This window comes from Anser cygnoides, chromosome 7 (assembly GCF_040182565.1).
Source record: "Anser cygnoides isolate HZ-2024a breed goose chromosome 7, Taihu_goose_T2T_genome, whole genome shotgun sequence".
Taxonomy (NCBI): Eukaryota; Metazoa; Chordata; class Aves; order Anseriformes; family Anatidae; genus Anser; species Anser cygnoides.
The window spans coordinates 30,881,794-30,899,963 of NC_089879.1; the positions used below are offsets into that span (position 1 = coordinate 30,881,794).

Here is an 18,170-nt window from a genome sequence, read left to right on the forward strand (position 1 = left end):
CCTTCACAGATTTAAATTGACTAATCAGTCTTAATTCTGGTTACATTACTGTATGGTTACATTAAGTCACAGTAAGCAGCCCTGAAACATAAGTTTTTACCTAGTTTCGTCCTTTCCCTTGTCACCACTTTGTGGACCACACCCAAAACAATTTACAAACATTGATGCAATTTTATAATCTAGAAAGTTCAAAGAGCACTGCTAATGAACCTGCTCAATTTGAGAAGCAGAAATAATCAGTATTATTTTGTTCTACTTAGAAAAGATACACTTGTGCTCTTTTTTGAAATTTCCTGCCCTCAGAAAGTTATTTCTGAAGTTACTTCACTTACAAAATTATGAACAGGAAAGAGGAATCTGCTGACAACTTCTTAAAGCAGTTAATGTAATTTCGTTTTGCATAAGAATTGTCTTTTTTAGTTTCTGTCTTGAGAATGTGAATAAATTCAGAAATTAGGGATGCACTTTGTTAGACTTCTTGATGTAAAAAAATTTTAGATCTGTTAAGCCCTTGCAGGATTTCAAGTGGTAGAGATGGGAGGAAATATATATTGAAAGAACAGGATTTGGGGCTATTTCATGATGCAGAAGCAAACTGTTTTTCTTGAAAGTCTGTATGAATTGCTTGACAAGGATCGTGTGCTTGAGCATTCTTTTATCCAGTGGTCCTGTGGAGTGCTTGCATGCAACTGTTGTGTCACAGTCACTCGATGTAAACACAGGTTTCGGATTGGGTTCATACATGGTTCTTTCCAGCAGCAAGTTGAGTTCTGCCAGTAATGCTTCATTTTTGCATTGCATCTGTCATGCTTGCTCTCGTCAGCTGTAATGGAAGAAGTACCTGTTACCAGACAGGCCTGCCCTAGTGGCTCAGCCTGATGTTTGAGACGTGAAGAATCTCTTTTAAGTTTTGCAGGTGAGAGGGATGGGGTCTGGTGACCCTCAACCCTTAGACAATTATGCTGAAGATCACTGGTACAGCTAAGCCATGGTGAAGGTTAAAGTTGGGGGTTGCTCCCTGCTTCACCTTACCAGGTGATGCCAATACTTGATCTTGCTGTAAAGAAAGACAACCAAGAATGAAAACAAAGAAGAAAGACTAAGGAGATTGGATCTTAAATATTTCTCATATGTGTATCTAGATCTGTCATCAAGAAAATATTTCTTTGCTGGGAATGCTCTGAGGGGTCGGGGCTTTTTCTTTTTTTTTTTTTTTTTGATATGTTCACATTGAGTGTTGAAAGTAGTAGTTTGAAAATAGTAGTTTGACAACCAATATTATCATCATCGTAATGATTGCACTCTTCTTTTCCTTTATGCTTTATTAAGGCTTTTTTTCTTTCCCATTTGTAGATTTGATTTATATTCTCATCATTGAGGCCTCTGTGGAGTTCTTCACCTTGACAGTAGTTCTTCCATATCCTATAGCTGCAGGTTTGGGGAAGTTAAGCACATCGTGTGTAAGACAATATTAATTTATCTCACTTTCACAGGAGTTGGTAAAAACAGAAAGTTCAGATGCTTATGGCACAGCTGGTGTGTGAGATTGTGTGTAATGACCAGTTATAAAACCAGTGCTGTGTCTTGTGTTCTGTTTGTTTCTAAAGGACTGTGGCAGTCTCTGAGCAGACTATAAATCTTACTTCCTGCTCTTTGACTTAGAGAGAAAAATCAATTATTAATAGGGTGTTATATATTGATAGTGTTATCTGAAAAGAGTTTATTTACTTGCAACTAAAGCCAGGAGTGGAGGGGGAGCTTAGGTTAAACCTAGACTTCAGTTTCATAAGACAGAGGTGTGTAGTTATTTTACTGCAGTGTAAAATGGTAGTAAAAAGTTAAGTAAGCTTATGGGCTATTTCTGCGGTGCAAATGCACTGGGCTATTGAAGTGTGTATGAGGATGGGGAAGTCATTGTTCATCCTTGAAAAATGAAGTAACTTGTGCACTAACTAGGAGGTGATCAGTGAAGGATAAAGGATCATGAAAGAAAGAAGGTTTTGTTGGTGGAGATGTGGAAGGATTACGTGACTTAAATGTGGTCATTGCCTTAACAGAAGTAACGTGGAAAAAGGCAGGATGTGGTCGTTACATGAAAGTGATCTTGAATGACTGGGTATTAACTTCTTTCCTAGTATATTTAAAATAACCTGTTTTAAAATAACCTGTTTGCACTAAGAAAAAGAAGTGATGTAATCTCATGAGTACTAATGGGAAAGATACTAATAATAAAACTATTAAACTGTAAGTTTAAATATTTTAATCCTACTCTGCTTTCTAGTCGTGCTTCTTGTGTGTTTAAGTGAATTTTGTGTGGAAAAAAAATGTAACAGTATTGCTTTAGCACTTGACTAGAAGGAAATAGGGGACTATAACTGTTGAAGTATAAACATTACCTTTGAACTCTGTCATTGTCTACTTATTGAAAGATTACAGTGTTTGGATTTAGAAATGTCTTTGAAGCTATATTCGATGAAAGTACATTGTTCAAACTTATGAGGAGTAGTTTGTGTGACACATTGTTACTCTAGTTATTTAACCAAGCGAATCTACAATGCACTTAAAGTTTAATGCAAATCAAGGTTAAACTCTCATTTTCATCTCAGCAAGCCTTTCAGAATACCCTGTTAGAATACTAACAGGGCCAGAGAGGCTCAGCTGCATTCATCTAGTCCTGGAAAACTCTCCCAAAGCCATCATGCTTTCTTATATACTTCACAATTAAAAGCTAAGCACGGGGGATAAAAGTAGAAAGTGAATGTAGCACGGAATTAATTCTAGATTTGTACTGTGGAAGCACTTTGTTAGTATAGCCATCTAATTTAATACCCCCAGTATTTGTGAAATAACTGTATGTGAGCATGGCATGCTTTGTGTATGAGCTTTTATCACTCTGCTGTTGAGAACTGCATAGAACTTGGAAAGAATGAGGTTAGATAATGAATGTTGTAATTACAGAATGCTTGTTCTCAGGAGGATTTTGGTGTTTAACCCCCCGCCCTCCTTTCTGCTTGCGCCTGCTGAAGCTTTGTTAACCTCCTTGTATGTGTCAGGGCTGTCCTCGCAAGCCCCAGGAGTTGCTGGTGTGAGGGCTCTGTGCTCTTTTGCTGGAGGTCAGTGCCTCCGAGGCAGTATTGAGCATGTGCCAGCTCATCGCCACAGCTGTTCAGAGCCCAGCATATTAATTTAAACTGCCAGTGATTCTGGTTTAGGCTATGCTAGACTTGCCACCGACAATGCTTGCTCACTTCTTGTGCCCTCACTGTGGAGGTGGTCACCTCCTCATGTTTTGTGGCTGGGACTTGTAACCTCTTAAAAATACCCCAATGTGAGTTTCCAGGGTGAGTGTTGAGGTTCAGGGCTGACAGAAGGGCTGCTAGCTGACTGTTCGTGTAATTCAAGAGAATTATGAGAAGAGGTTAAAAGGGCGTGTTTCAGCAATTTAAAGTTAGAAGGGCAATGTAACTAACAGGGATAACAGACTTGAGAGTTACATGTCATTTGTGAAGTACATACCTAAAATCTTGTTTCTGTAGTAATATTTTTTAAAAATATATTTTTTTCATCAGCCCCATCTGTGTTAGAGGAGTTTGAAGGAGCAGCAGCTACCACTTCTTTATTCAGCCTGTGCAATTATTAAAAGGCCTCTTTGGAAGACTGACAGAGACTGCGCTTTTGAGAATTACTGTGCTTTATTTCTACAGTGATTTGTGAGAGCAGCTATCCTGAAAAATTTGTGCTATCAGCAGGCTATGGTGCTTCCATGGGCATGGCAAGCATGTGAGGAAAATGAGGAGCAAGGCTTACCTTGCCAAGACGCATTTTGTATTAGCAAGTTGTGATGATGTCGAACTTGTCAGTCTTGTCTTTTTGTGTTTGTATTAAGGAAATAATAGTAAAGAAAATTTTTTCTCTTTCCCATAGCAATGAGGAGTGAATTTGATGATTTAAAAAATGATGTGGCTTATTTATGAAGTAGCATTTGCTATGTTTATCTTGTTCACAAAATGATGTGTGAGTTAATTTGGACGTCAATTACCTCTTAAGGGTAGCTTAACAAAAAAGTATTTGTGTTGACAGTTTATACAGTTTGAGGCAAGCAGTCTGCTTCTCCTGAAATTCTCTTTTGTTGACCTTTTTCTAATGTTGGTCGCATGTCATTGGCATTACAAGGGACACCATGGTGTCTTGGTCAGATACCAGAGAAGTATTCACAGTTTCAGGTAGGCAGCAGAGATTCCTGTGTTGAAGATGTCACTACCAGCAGTGGGGGGGTTGATCAATAATGCTTTCTGTCTGCTCCTTCCAGTTCTCAACTTGAAACTCCACTTTCAGGAGTAAATGAAAGGAAGGGGGCTTCAAGGTCTCCATTCTGCTGCTTCCTCCTAGAAATTATTCGCTACTCGCTCTGTTTGGGGAAGTATGTCCTTTAAAATAAGAAGTAAAATTATAGCAGTTGATTTCACACACTTGAGCGTGAAGAGCAAAGGCTCTGTGAGCAGCGTTGCCAAGTTGACTCCGGTGACCTTGCTAATTACTACGCTGTGCAGCCGGGTATTTCTGAGCCTTGTCAGCAACGGTTACTGAGCACTTTATTTCATGCTTAGTTCTGGGAAGTCTTGACTAGGAAAAGACGATTGATGGAGACAATCTGAGAAGGGAGGGGAAAAAAAAAAAAAAGTAGAAACCCCAAACCATGTTGTTGGGAAGGTCTTCTGGAGGGGAGCAGGCCGGCCGCCGAGGGGAAGCCAGTTCCGCCATGCTAATCCCCGCTGCGGAGGGGCAGGGGGCAGCCATGCGGACAATGGCGCTGGAGCCAGGAAGTCTGCGCGCAGCCTCGTCGGGCGCCCGCGGCTGCACGGGGAGGGCCGGCCGGGGGCTGCGTCGCTCGCTGCAGCTGGCAGCCGGCCGCAGGCCCACAGAAAGCCCACTGCCTGGGGAAGGCGTCAGGGGAGGGGACGGGGGCAGCGGGAGAGGGCTCCTAGTCAGTTTTTCAGTATTTAATGGGGAGGTGGGAGAGGGTTCGACCCATCGCAGATGCGTTGCTCTCGTTTTCTTCTTCGCACCAAATCTGACATCAGAGCAGTGCTTTTCGTGCGGTAACTGTGCTGCAGCCGGGCCGCATTGCGTGTCGTGGCTCGGCTCCACTGTGGACAGTTACAGGCCTGGCCGTGGGCTGGCTGCAGTCACCAGGAAAAGGCTCCACAAAACAAAAAATGGGTGCCACAACCACCAGCCAAAATCCAGGTGCTGGAGAACTCACACCACACCGGGAGATTTGCGTGATCATCCTTGCTGGGACACCCGAGGTGGCCAGGAGGCTCCTTCTCCGCGCTGGGCAAAGGCCAGCAGTGTAACAGCAATGGGCTAACACCATGCAGCCCAAGTGTAATAAAGTTTGCCCTGACAGTTTTCTGGTTTGGGGATTTTTTGACATAGATTAATGAACAATTGTTCTTAAATTAAGAAAAAAAAACCACACTGTAAGGCTGTTAAAACATTCATTAGTCATCTTTGTAATGCTGAAAGGGATGTTACGTGTTGAAAACCTTCTGATAAAAGTATTTGTATTTCTGAAGGTACTGGCCCTGACTTTAGGTCCGTGTGTTCATTTTTAAATGGGAGTAAATGTAGAGTAAGGATGTTGCCGTCCTCAGCTTACATGTCTTGTTTGTATTCAATACTTGTTTGTATTAAATACTCATAGCTCAGAACCAAAGTACGTTCTAGGTCTCGTAGGCAGCATAGTGCGACCACATAATATTTTCAATAGTGACGTGAAATTTGTAACAATTTTAATGGCTTTTTTCTCCAACTTGCATTGATTGGTATTGACAGTAAGGAACTAGCAAAATCGATAAACAGATACTAAAAACCAGTTAAGGGTGATAGCTCCTAGTAGAATAGCAGAAATCGATGCCTTCTGTGGTAGGAAGGAGCCTGGGTGTCCGCTTGCTGCTTCTCTTAAGTGCAGAAGCTCCCAGCCAGCTAATCGCAAAAGTGGTGCAGCTGAAAGAGGGAAACTGGGTCAAGATGAATAAAAACTGTGTAGTGAGATCCTGTTTAAATACGCTCAAATAACAGAATGCGTCATGTTTATAACACACAAGGATATGTCTGAATACCTGATGGCACTGGGAAAGTAAGTTTAGTGAATTTCATTACTGTTAATTTAATGGCAGAAACTTTGTAGCAGTTAATTGGAATTCCAGAATAACAGTAAGATGGGCATTCAGGAGTCCATTGAGTGGCGTCCCCAATTACCTAATTGTGCTGGGCATGGTAAAAAGCAGCTATGCTTTAATTTCTTCATGGTTAACAACTTTGTTTGTGAAACGGACAGATATATCATAATTTAGTAGTTTGCTTTCTAAAGTCTGCAGTAATACACACATTCGTTACTGGCAAGCAACGTGAAATCTTCCTTTTGTAAGATTTCTGTTAGATTCCTGGGTGGATTTTGGTGACATTTCTTCCAGCTGCTCACAAATAAGTCCTTTCTTAAGAATGTTAACACTGCTGCAGAAGGCAATTGTTAGGGTTTATGGTTTTTGAATGAACAAATCCACCATTGCAGTAGGTGCATTATAAACACGTTTATAAACATCCTCTGCATAGAACTGAGATATATTCTTCATTTCAGTCTCAAGGAGTATATAATGCACACATCCTTCATTTAATATTTTAAATTTTGTAGCAGATTGTGAAGGGAGAAAGAACATAGAGACAATTTAAACAATCTTTTTAGCTTTTAAATTTTGCAGTGACTAATATTTTTAGATTGACATAATCTGCAGTTCAGTGGAATTATTTTTGTGGACTTGCACAGATCAGCGCCTAAACAAATAGGGCCTTCTTTGGAGTAGTTTTTGTTGGTGCCATGCAGGCAACTGGCTTTCATTTTTTTTCTCCATTGACTCTGATTTCTTAATAGATTTTAGCACTTTTACCTGCATTATTAAGGTATCATATTTGAAAAACATTTTAATATAACTAGTCCTGTACTAGTTATGTTTAAGTTTCACATTTTAAAATAGTTTGTGTAGGCATGCCTTGCAATAAAATAATAGAGATTTGTTTTAAAAGTCTGAGGAAAATAGGCCTATATGAGTATTTGACAGAATTATGCCTGAATTATTGTACAGAACCTGAAACTTACATTTAAACTTCCTGTTTTTGTGGAATTGACTAAAGTTAACTACAGCTCTTTTTATGTTATAAATACGAACATAGAGTTGGAAGGACTCTCAGATCAGTCTGTTCATTTCCTATCACCTGCAGCTAGATCAGATGGTGGCCTTTATAAGCTACAGACAAATTAAGTTTTTGGACTCTATTTAAGTCTTCCCTAAAGCCTAACCAGGGTTTTGAAATTGTCTTCAAATTTCTGATCTAAACAGACTTTAATGGCTAATCCATACCTAGTCGTTGTTGAGCCAGTAGTTTTCTTCAGATTGAATGCTTGCCCATCTTTCCATGTGTTTATTCATATGTTGTATTTCCAAAGTGTAATCATTTCCTTGCCAACTTCCACTTTATTAATCTTTTTTTTCCTCCATTCATAGGGTTTTCCTGTTCTCCAGATAATATTATCAGTCCTTCTAGGCATATGCTGAATTTATCAGTTGTATTATCTATTGTACAGTGCTGTTCATGCTTTACTGTTTCCTCTGGAAAATTTTCCTGCAAGGTCTTAGAGTCATGTTTGCCTCCTTCCTAGCCACATCTCACCAGTGTCTCTGACATGAGGTATTCAGTTAGTGTACTCGAGTCTTTGGTTATGGCTATTTCCTTTGCATCAGTTCCTAGGCTACACAGAGAAGAAATTCTTCCTAATATGTTTAACTTTGCCACTGTCGTGCCATTGTATTTCATTCCAGTCCCAATACTTCGATTGTTCATGTGATCCAAATCCTGCGTAGAAACAACACTCAACTGAATTGACAATTCATGTTAGCCGATGTGGCTTATCAACATCCTACTCCTTGTGCTCATTTCTCTAATGAAAGTTGATAAATAAGCTTGAATCCAGGTCTTTGAATGTTGTGTGAACTGCAGTTGTAATCTCTTTTCTCAGACCTACTTATTGTCTGCTCTGTAGTGAATTCTTTACTGTTATTTTTTTCATGCAAATCAATAATTATAGCACCATATCAGGTTTTCTAAAGCTCTAATAGTTGTAATAGAGAAGTTACTGTTGCATACTGGCTTAGACTGACAATCCAGTTTCTCCAGCATTCTGTTCAACCTCAAAGTTGCACGTATGATTGAGGCAGCATGTTTATAATTACCTAAACCACATCTTGCCCCCATTACACGTAGGGGCTACATTTAATATTTTCCAGTTTTGCTTTGCCAAATAGATTTACTTGGTACTGCTGCAAATGTTTTGAAACGTATCCTGTGTGTTGAAATGGACTTAATGTTCTTATTCTTGGGAAGTTAGAGATTGACATTTCTTTTGATACATTCCCTTTTTACAAGATAAATTCCCTTTTTACAATACTGTCTTTGTTGCTATGTTCAGCACTATCATTCTTTATTAAAATCTGGGATAGTGCGGCTCATTTGGTTTGGGGATCATGCTGTTAAAAATATTACAGAGCCACATCTAAAGAACAATTACAACTAGATTCCCTACTTCTAAAATCATTTCAGACCATACAACAAATCCTGTGCACTTTTGCTTCATATTTTTGGAGTCATACAGAGCGTAGGGCTAGATGCCCATGCTGGTTCATAAATTCACAGCTGAGTTCCAATTTCAAAAAAAAAAAAAAGTTACAATAACAAAAGCATTATCGTCAATAAAATATTTCTAAGAAAGATAATAAATTACACTGTAGACAAATCAGGCTTTATGATTTAGGAATAAATTACTTTCTGAAAGATTATAGCTGAATACTTCTTCATGGTTATAACAGAAAAATAGACATTGAGGACTTTGAAATCAACTGATTGGCTTGTGGTTTTGAAGTTCTTCAGCATTACTGTGTTGGTAGACCAATGTTCCAGCAGTTAATTGGTGCTTTAACACATTTGAAGTGCTCATTTATTTGTGTCATTCTAGACTATTAATACCAGGCAGTTTTGGGAGAAATTCCAGCTATTGCTTACCTGAGTATGCTACAGCATGGCTGCAGTCTTTCTGGATTCCCATCAACAACGACCAACATGGAAGAGGTGCAGCTGTGGCCCCTTCAGTTCTGTCAAATGTACTTTTTGTTGTTTTGTCTTGTTTTAACGAAAGATATTCTCAGACGAAGGTCATAACAACCACTCTTTGGGGTATGGTGTTTGCTGGAACAACTAGTCTGTTTTAAAATGGTCTGTTTTTTCAATCTGTCGGAACTATATAGGTGTATCAGAGTGCCAGGTAATGTTACGAACTAAATATTTTCAGTTTCCTCTCCTGAGAAGGAACAGCATAGGCTGTTGAACTAATTGTCATAGCTTAGCTCAGAAGCTGAAGTCATAAAAAGGAAGAGCAGCTCGAAAGATGAATAAGAAACACCTCAAATCTTGTGTGATAGCTGTGGCAGAGGAGCTCTGTTGAATGTTAATGTGGTGACTGAATAAACTGCCTCAGCCTGCCCACGTCAGGTTTTTGACATTTGTTTGTTGCTTCTGAAGTGTGGGCGATAGAACAGGACATGTTCATGTAGTTTGTGTTGTGGCACTTCATTCTAAATCTGTTGTATTTTTTGTTTGGTTGGTTTTTAAATTTGTGGCTTAAGCTTCCCTGCCACACCATAAGACATGGTCACTGCAGCTGTGAGTACAGCAATATTCGTAGCACCCATCTACCAAGGCCTTGAACCAGCTGCAGGGCTTTCCTGGCTAACAGCAAACCTGATGCTTGAATGCTTGACACTGCAGAAAGATAATTCAAGTAATAACGTGAAGGCATCACGTATGCATTTCAGGGGAACAGAAAGGAATTGCAGTCCTGCTGGGTTTTAGTTTCCATTTTTTGATGTATTCTTTTAGGTGGTGATAAGCATTCTAAAACTAGAGTGATTTAAAAATGGGGAATTAAAACAAAATTTATTCCTGTTGTCATTTTATTACATACACTTTCATGTATATATTTATACATATTTGTCTTCTGAAAAGTGAAATATTAGTGAAAGGAGGATCCAGGTACAAAATATGGGCTCTAAACTGAGGGCATTACATCCTACAATGTTGGACAAAATTTTTTGAGAACTGTCTTAGATTGTCTCTCAGAAACAAAAATCACCAGGAAATTGGAAGTAAATTGCCTTAAAATGGTCTTTTTTCCATTTTTTCCTGATGTTATGATAGTGTACTATGTTGCGCAGTGTGTAAACTTTTCTGAAAGTTTCAAACACTCCTCCCCTTGAAATGTGAAAGACAGTGAGAATAGGTGCTACTTACAGAAATTTGCTTGAAGAAGTGCAGAAGTGATTTTTAAATGCACTTTAATCGGTTTATTAGACGTTTTTTTCCTTGATGGACTGCAAAAATGGTGTAAATTAAACCTTTGCTTAACTACGTACAAGGTGTTGGCCACTCATATCATCCACGTGTTTTATTGAGGATTGAAGTTCATCACAATTGAAACAGGAACTAAAGCAATAATATATAGTTTTATGTTGCTGTCCTGACATTTTTGTAATTAGAAGGACATTCCCTTTCAGCTGTCGGAATCGGTTATATTTCTTTTGATTGTGAAATGCTAAAGAGAGAATAGTTTCGTTACCACATTGCTTTCATTTGTGCCTGGAAAGGAAGTTTATTCTGAAGCTAGGAGTGTTTGAGGATGTTTGCAAGGCATATCGTTGTAAATACGGCGCGACCGTAGGACAGACAACCTGCCTTCCCTCATGGCAAACACCACTGCTGCGGTTGTGTCCAGGCGCAGCGCGGCAGCTCGGAGGCGGCCTGTCCGAAGCAGGCCCCGCGGCCGCCAGCGCCCGAGCGCTTTGTTGCTTCATTAGGGAGAAGTCAGAGATGTGTGAAAAGTAGGGCACGGGTCGGAGGCTGCGTGCCCCTTCCCAGCCGCAATTGAAGTGACAGACACCTCCCGGCTCTGCCGCTAATTTCCCTCCATGGCAAATGCCTCTGAAGCACTAATTAAAATGAAAAGTTCTCGGGTCTTACCAGCAGACAGATTGAGTTAGTTATGGTGGAAGCGGCCACCAGCAGTAATTGCAGCACATCCTTGCACAAATGCGAGGGTTTGCATTCATGAGCAGCGCCAGGCTGACAGGGGTCAGGGGGTCAGGCCCACCGAAACAAGAGGCTGGAGAGAGGCAGAATCGGGGTTCTCCTCCTCCTCCTCCTGCAAAATCGCTTTTGTTTCTCTTAACTGTTTAGGTGTGTGAGCTGCTCTGTAGTCCTTTGAGGCCTAATTACGCTTCCTTTGTTAATCACTGTAAAAAGTTTATTAAGCAGAACGTGACCACAAATATGCACTGAATTGATGAGTAATATTTGACCACTGTGGTCCAAAGAAGTAATTTTTTTTCAAATTGACTGTCTTATCTGCATGCTTGTCCACTGAATGAGAACAACTCTGTTTAATTTCAGAGCAAATGATGTGCGCATATGATAGCGTAATTTTTTGGGAGGGGGTTCTGTACATGAAACTTGGGAATCCGGAAAGATATCAGGATTTTGAATTGGAGTTAACGTATTATTAACAAATTTTCGTTGATGCTGTGGATTGGACTAACTTCGTCTTCTCCAGCAAACACTGTATAACATGCTAGCTCCCAAGAAGAGGGGTTAGAATACAATTGATACTAAATGAAATTTATTTTTTTTATTATTCAATGTTAAATGTTATTAGGTTTGTTTGTTTATTGTCTTCTGAAATATTACAAAATCTTTGAAAGTAATATTGTAAGTAAATTAGTTAACTAAACTAAGTATTTTAGTACAAATTTGTTTTTCATCCAGCTGAGAGGCTGGGTTTTTGTTGCTATGTTCTTTGCAAGCATTTTTCATCTGGTAACAAAATGTGTTGTTCTTTTAGAAAATAGCCCTGCTGAATTCTTCCTTATGAAAAATAATGAATATAAACTTTAATTCATGTAAAGGAAGCAGGTTTTAAACATTAACTTTTGCACATTAATCTATTAAATGTTACCTATGTTAGCTGTATAAGAGTCTAAAATACATGGCTGTACCTAGTGAGTTAACAAATCTGTTCGATCTGAACATTTAAAAAAAAAAATATGCTGTGGATCTGGTTGTTATCAAGTGTATTTCAGGGTAAAAACAACTAATGTTTTCAATTATTAATCTTAATAAATATATGCCTTTTTAATTATTTGAGCAACCTAGTTATGCTCAGTGCAATGAAGAATCATGAGTTGTTTTTTTCCTATTTTCAGAAATGCAAATAATGACTTAAGATTTTGCTTTACTGTGTCTTTCAGGAAACAGAGTTTGAAAAGTTGCAAAATCATCTTTGCAGTCAAGCACCAAATCTTGTATTAGGCTTCACCGGACAGACTAAGCTCAACGTTTGTCAAGCAGAAGGGCCACTGCCTTGCACAGGAAGGATTAAAAGTGAACAATGACTCGACTAAGAGTTTATGAGCGATTGCTTGGAGCCTACCTGCTTATCATTTTACATGTTCAAGGTAAATGTCTGCTAGCTGCAATAAGTGTATTTTTAATCTGTAACTGAAGAATATGTGTGTTCCAGTGGCTTTTTTGTTGTTTCTTTTGTGTTTTTTTTTTTTTTTGTTGTTGGTTGGTTGGTTGTGGTTTTTTGTTTGTTTGTTTTAACTCTGTTTAAATACCAGGACCATTCTTTCCCAGTCAGGTGGCTTGTCTGCTTGACATGCCATGCAGAAGCTTGACAAAAACAAGGAGCATTATAGTATAGTGGTCATATGTTATTGTAGGGTAGATCATGGAATAAGTCTAGTTTAGCAAGTGCTTGAATAGTTACCAGAAATACATAGTACTCTCTGGAGCAACTTAACGTGAGCAGCAGAATTGAGGAAATTCTGTGGTGTGTCCTTCTGAATTGCAATTTCCTGTAACTGTCTGAGTCTTTTACGCTTGACCCACTGAAGAAATTGCAGTGTGGAATTCCCTATGCCTTCTAACATTCCCAGCACCCTAGATAGTGTGGCGTTAAGTAATCTAAATGAATTGCTTGTCCTTACTCAATTGGATGAGGTGGGACTACATAGTGGTCATAAGAGCCTGGTTTTAAGTTTGTGAAAATACTCATTTGTGAGTCTGTTGATCATCACTTACCAAAAAACATCTGGACATACAGTTGTCATTAGGTCTTCTGTTCCTTTCTCAAACTGGGTTAAATTAATATGTATTTGGAGTAGACAGACCAAAGTAGCTGTCACCTCATTCTGACTCTATATGGAATTGAAGCTTAAGTATAAAGGTAGCTTAAGTAGCTTAAAGGAAGCTTAAGTATAAAAGTAGTTCTGTATGGAGAAAAAAATAAACTGGCTGTATTTTGTTCTGATGGGTGCAAAGAGAATACTATTAGTGGTTGTTAGCATGGTGTCAGTGAATCCATTTTATTAACCTGTATCTGGGAACTGCTGCAGCTGCTAACCTAGGTGGGGAGAAGCACTTCCACAGATTACCAGACTTTATCAAGCAGTAAATATAAATGATATTTCAAATTAACAATGGAAATTTCTTGTTCTACCCATGTTGACCCTGGCTTTTGCTGGGGGTGCAGTTGGACAAGACTGACATGAAAGATTCTTACCTGGAATTGACTGTGAGAGAGCTGGTCAGCTACACAGAGAATAAACGATGAGCGCTTCTGTGCAAGGCAGATTATCTGTCAGCTTGTTCTGGTATCATCCCACTCACATTCACAGCTAAACTTCTGTGGAACACAAGTCCTCTCTCTGGATCTGTGCAGAATTGCAGTTTGTTAAAGATATTTAAAGCTGCATTTCTTTTTGGCTGTGTATGCACACATTTCAGGACTGGGGAAGAGCATGGGTATTGATTTGAAGCTTTGTGATTGTAGCAAAGATTTCAAGGTTGAAGGCAGCAATACAAATAAACATGAATCTCAGAGTCTTGGCTACATTAGGTTGGGAGAGGGAAATCCTCAATACCGGTCCCTCATCCCATTGTGAATGTGCAATCTTTAGTTAGCAAGAAATAGCTCAATCTATTTAGATAGAAATAGCATAGTTTAAGTATAGTTAAAATTTGGATTTACAGACTTTGAGAGATATCTCTGAGGTGATTATATTGGTAACGAGAACAAACCACAATAAATGAAATTTGGGTGAAAAATTTGGGTGGGGAAACACAGAGTGAATGTGAACAAGCATAGAACAGGCTGCCTGAGAACTTGTGTCACACGTGTCCTTAGAGCTGTCCAAAACTCGATTGGAATGACTCTGAGCAACCTGGTCTAACTTCCAAGCTGGTCCTTCTTTGACTGGGGGTGTGGTACCAGGTGCATTTTGGAGGTCTCTTCCATGCTAGGTTATTTTCAGACTTGGCAATTTGCAATAGAGCTTGTTTAATCAGTTTTGCTACTTCTTGCAGGAGATACCAGCTTCTCCCAATGAAGAAGTTGGAAATCTGTTTTGTTCTTTGTACTGAAATTGTTACCTGTTAGCATAGTCAATACTCAGTATTTTACTCAAGGTGGGAGCAACTGAAGGAGCAAAATTGTTTCTCTCTAATCTCCCAAATAGAAATAAGATAAATATGTAGGTCTTACAGTGACTTAAAATTAAACTAGATTAATTCTTAATTTTAACAATGGTTCAATGCATACCTTCTAATGTATATTACAGTAATAAATTTCACTAAATTAAGTTGAAATGCACTGGAAAACATAAATAAAATTTCAGCTTCTAAAGAAGGAATTACTCTTAAGAATATCTCTGACTTTCAAATCAATACTGAGCAAGTTCTGAAAGTCCTGGGAAAGTTGAGCTAGCTGAAATGTTGTTTCTTTGATGCAACTTGCCCAAGGGCTTGTCTTCAAACACATGAAATATGTTTGGTTTCTAGGGGTGGCAAGAAAAAGTTGCCTCTCTGCTTTTTGTTGCATTCTTGGAGGAGTTGTGTTCGGGGGTGTGTGTGAAAGTTGATAGTTATCAAGTATTTGAAATTTTCATAGGAAAGAGGAAATCTAATGTGAAAAGAACAGTCTTGACAGGGAAGATACTTGCAAGGTGTTACAAAAATGCATCAGTGTGCATATAGAAACCAGCAGAGGTGGAGAACACACAATAGGAGGAATTGAAGAGAATCTGTGTAATTTACAGAAAGAGGAGAGAAGACGGGAGACAAGGAAACATCATTGAGCACGTGTGCTTTCAGGGACTGGTACCAAGGTTTGCTCGCTCAGTTGTATTGGAGGCTGCTTCAGAACGGTGGGAGCTTCAGGGCTTACCGAGACCTGAGAGAAGGATAGATAACAAATGTCTGTGTACGTGCAAGTATATGTACACACATTCCTTAATAGGTAACTTCTAAAAAACAAGTGGTTGCATGTGTTGATTGATGTGAAAATATTCTTCCGACAAGAGCAGAAAGCAGGCAAGTCCATGAAATTACTGGGGAGCAGCTGCTGTTTGGCTGTTGGTACTAAGGAGCAGGGGAACACAGCAGCCACCTTTTGGACTGGGTCCTCTTTTCAGCTTATGGGACGCTGCTCTCGTTTCTATGAGTAGAGAAATGAACAAAAATGAGTGGATAGCAGATAACTAAGTTGAGTAACAGCTGTTAAAAATCAAAATGCAAAAAACGTTGTATTTCCTTTCTCGTTGTGGAAGGCCTTTGCAATATCTTCAGGCCTGTGAGTTGTTCTGCACTCACTACTGCTTCACATAGTCACCCACCTACTTCTGCTCATCTAAGGCAAGAGTTCGTCAGCTTGAACGGCGATTAAGTACCGTGGTAAATATGCTTTTGTCTTACCACTAGTGCAGGTTTTGAGTTCAGAGAACCAGTTTTACTTCAGAGCAGCATTCTTTGTTTTTACAGTGCACTGATGAGCAGAGCTAATCAATATGTGTAATGGAGTGGTCAAGTAGCTTCAAATATAATTAAACGTGTTCTCCTACGTTTTGCACTTTGATACAATACCCTGACAGTACGATGTAATATTACATACGTGGATCATCACGTTCTTGTGTGTCCTTCGGACGTGCTGCAGGAGACCAGTATTTTAATCCTTTTAAATTAGTTACAAAGAAGTATTAATTGCATTCAATATGGATGAAGAAGTTTATTAGAAGTTAAATTTTAAAGTAGTATTAATATTAAATATTGAAAGACTTGTTAAAGTTGGTATTGTCCATTAGTGAGCTGAAAATAAATCTGTTGAGGCTTGTTTCAGTATTGTACCTCCTTTTATGTAAAGATTTGATACAGAAGATCAGTTAACTTTTATGCACTTCTTGAATTTCAGGTGGAATAGTTTATGTGTTTAAGTTCAGTAATTAATCTGAAAAAAATATTCTAAAATCTGCGAAAGGTGTTTAGAGTTTTCAGAAGATGATTTATTGCTGAAAAATATCGTACTTCTGTTTACCAATGGTTTCCCCAATTATCTATCCATCTATCCAATTATCCCCACATCTGTCTTTAAAACATTGGCAGTAAACTTGTTAAATTATTATAAATGAAAACTTGTCAATTATTGTTAAATATTTGGCTGATTAAGTTACTTTAATGGATTACCAAGAGATAATATATTTCCATATTGTAATCTGAATGATAGTTATGAGTAACTTTATTCTTTAAAAATACATTTAATGTAAATTAAAATGCAGTATATATTTTTTAAAGTAAATTATAAATAAAATCTTGCTTATGTCTTTTGTATTTAAAGCACAAGAGCAGCAAACATTCTTCAGAAATGACATTTCAGGGAAGTGAGACCAGAGGCTTGCGTTTGCTGGGCACCCTCTCAGTGATGAGAGCCACGGTGTAACTCCTGGGGTAGCTGGAGGGTGGCAGTGAAAGGTTTTAAACAAGTAGGCTGGGAACTTGCTGTGACTTTTGGTCCATTTTTTTTTTTTTCCCTAGGAACCAGTTCTGCTAGATGGAGCTACCTCTAACGTGCCTGGTCTTTAGAGATCACAGGCTTGATATATTCAACAAAAAAAAAAAAAAAAGGAAAAGCACTATGTGAACGATTAGAGTAAAAATGCCAGACACAGAGCTAATAGAAGTACTGAAGATGTTTTCTTTGTACCTATAAACCTCATTCTTGTGTTGTTTTTCTTTATTAGTGTTTTTCAATGGAAAGCACTGATATTTTCTTCAAGCTGTATCAGTTGTACTAAGGTTTAATTCATATAGCAGTACATGTTAAATCATTGTGAAAGCTTGTTATAGGCAGAAAGGTGATAAGTCCTTGTAGCAGATGATTTGCAGCATCTGCATTGTGAAGCAAGAAAAAGTAATTTAAAACTACCACATAAAAAAAGTTCAAGTTATCTCTTTTTTATAAGCCAGGCCTTGCTAACATAAAAAAAAATGTTTAGAGTAGTGTAGTTCTTCAAGGATAAATCCCATTTAAGGATAATTTATTTTAGAATCAAAATGTTTTTATATATGTCTGTATTAATTTTGTTAAACATATCAGGGGAAAACTGTACCATTATGAATTCAGAAAGCTGTTGAAGAACTTGACTGCTGTAGGCTACTAGTTTTAGCCTTACAACTTTATTTGTGGAGATAGAGGTGATATAGTTGAATAAGAAATTATAGGCAGAATTTTGGCTTTTGTATTGCTGTCTTTCGCTTTTTGCCCTCTGTATTTCTAACTGATTTTGTGTTAAACCTTGTCTTAGATCAGAAGACTTGGTCAAATGACATATGCATCCTGGCATTGAGTAGCAGCTCAGTTCACAGTGGCTAATAGTAATTCACTGTCTTGTTCAGTACCTTTTTAGGATTATCCATATTCATATTAGTGTTTGAAGCTTTCAATTACATTTCTAGCCTAGTGCGGTTTTTCATATATATAGTACTTCCTTAACATACGCTTGCAGTCTAATGTTTTTCTAAGACTGGAATAGAAGTTCTTTGGATAATTGATGTTTTTGATCAACGGCTGAGTATGATACATTGGCAGGTTTTATTTAAAAACAAACTGGTTTTATTTTAAAAAAAAAAAGTTCAGTGCTGAAGTCATTTTAACATCTTCCTGTCAGCAGCAGTTG

The 18,170-nt window shown here is 38.4% G+C and overlaps 1 protein-coding gene across 2 annotated transcripts in view; it reads left to right on the forward strand.

Annotated features, from left to right (window-relative positions):
• The window catches only part of BMPR1A (bone morphogenetic protein receptor type 1A), an 82,347-nt gene that overhangs the window by 46,113 nt on the left and 18,064 nt on the right, over window positions 1-18,170 (forward strand). For both annotated transcript variants that reach the window (XM_067000722.1, XM_067000721.1), the window contains exon 3: window positions 12,411-12,617. In XM_067000722.1, the coding sequence (XP_066856823.1) occupies window positions 12,551-12,617 (67 nt within the window). In that variant the 5' untranslated portion in view covers window positions 12,411-12,550. The remainder of the gene's footprint in view (window positions 1-12,410; window positions 12,618-18,170) is intronic.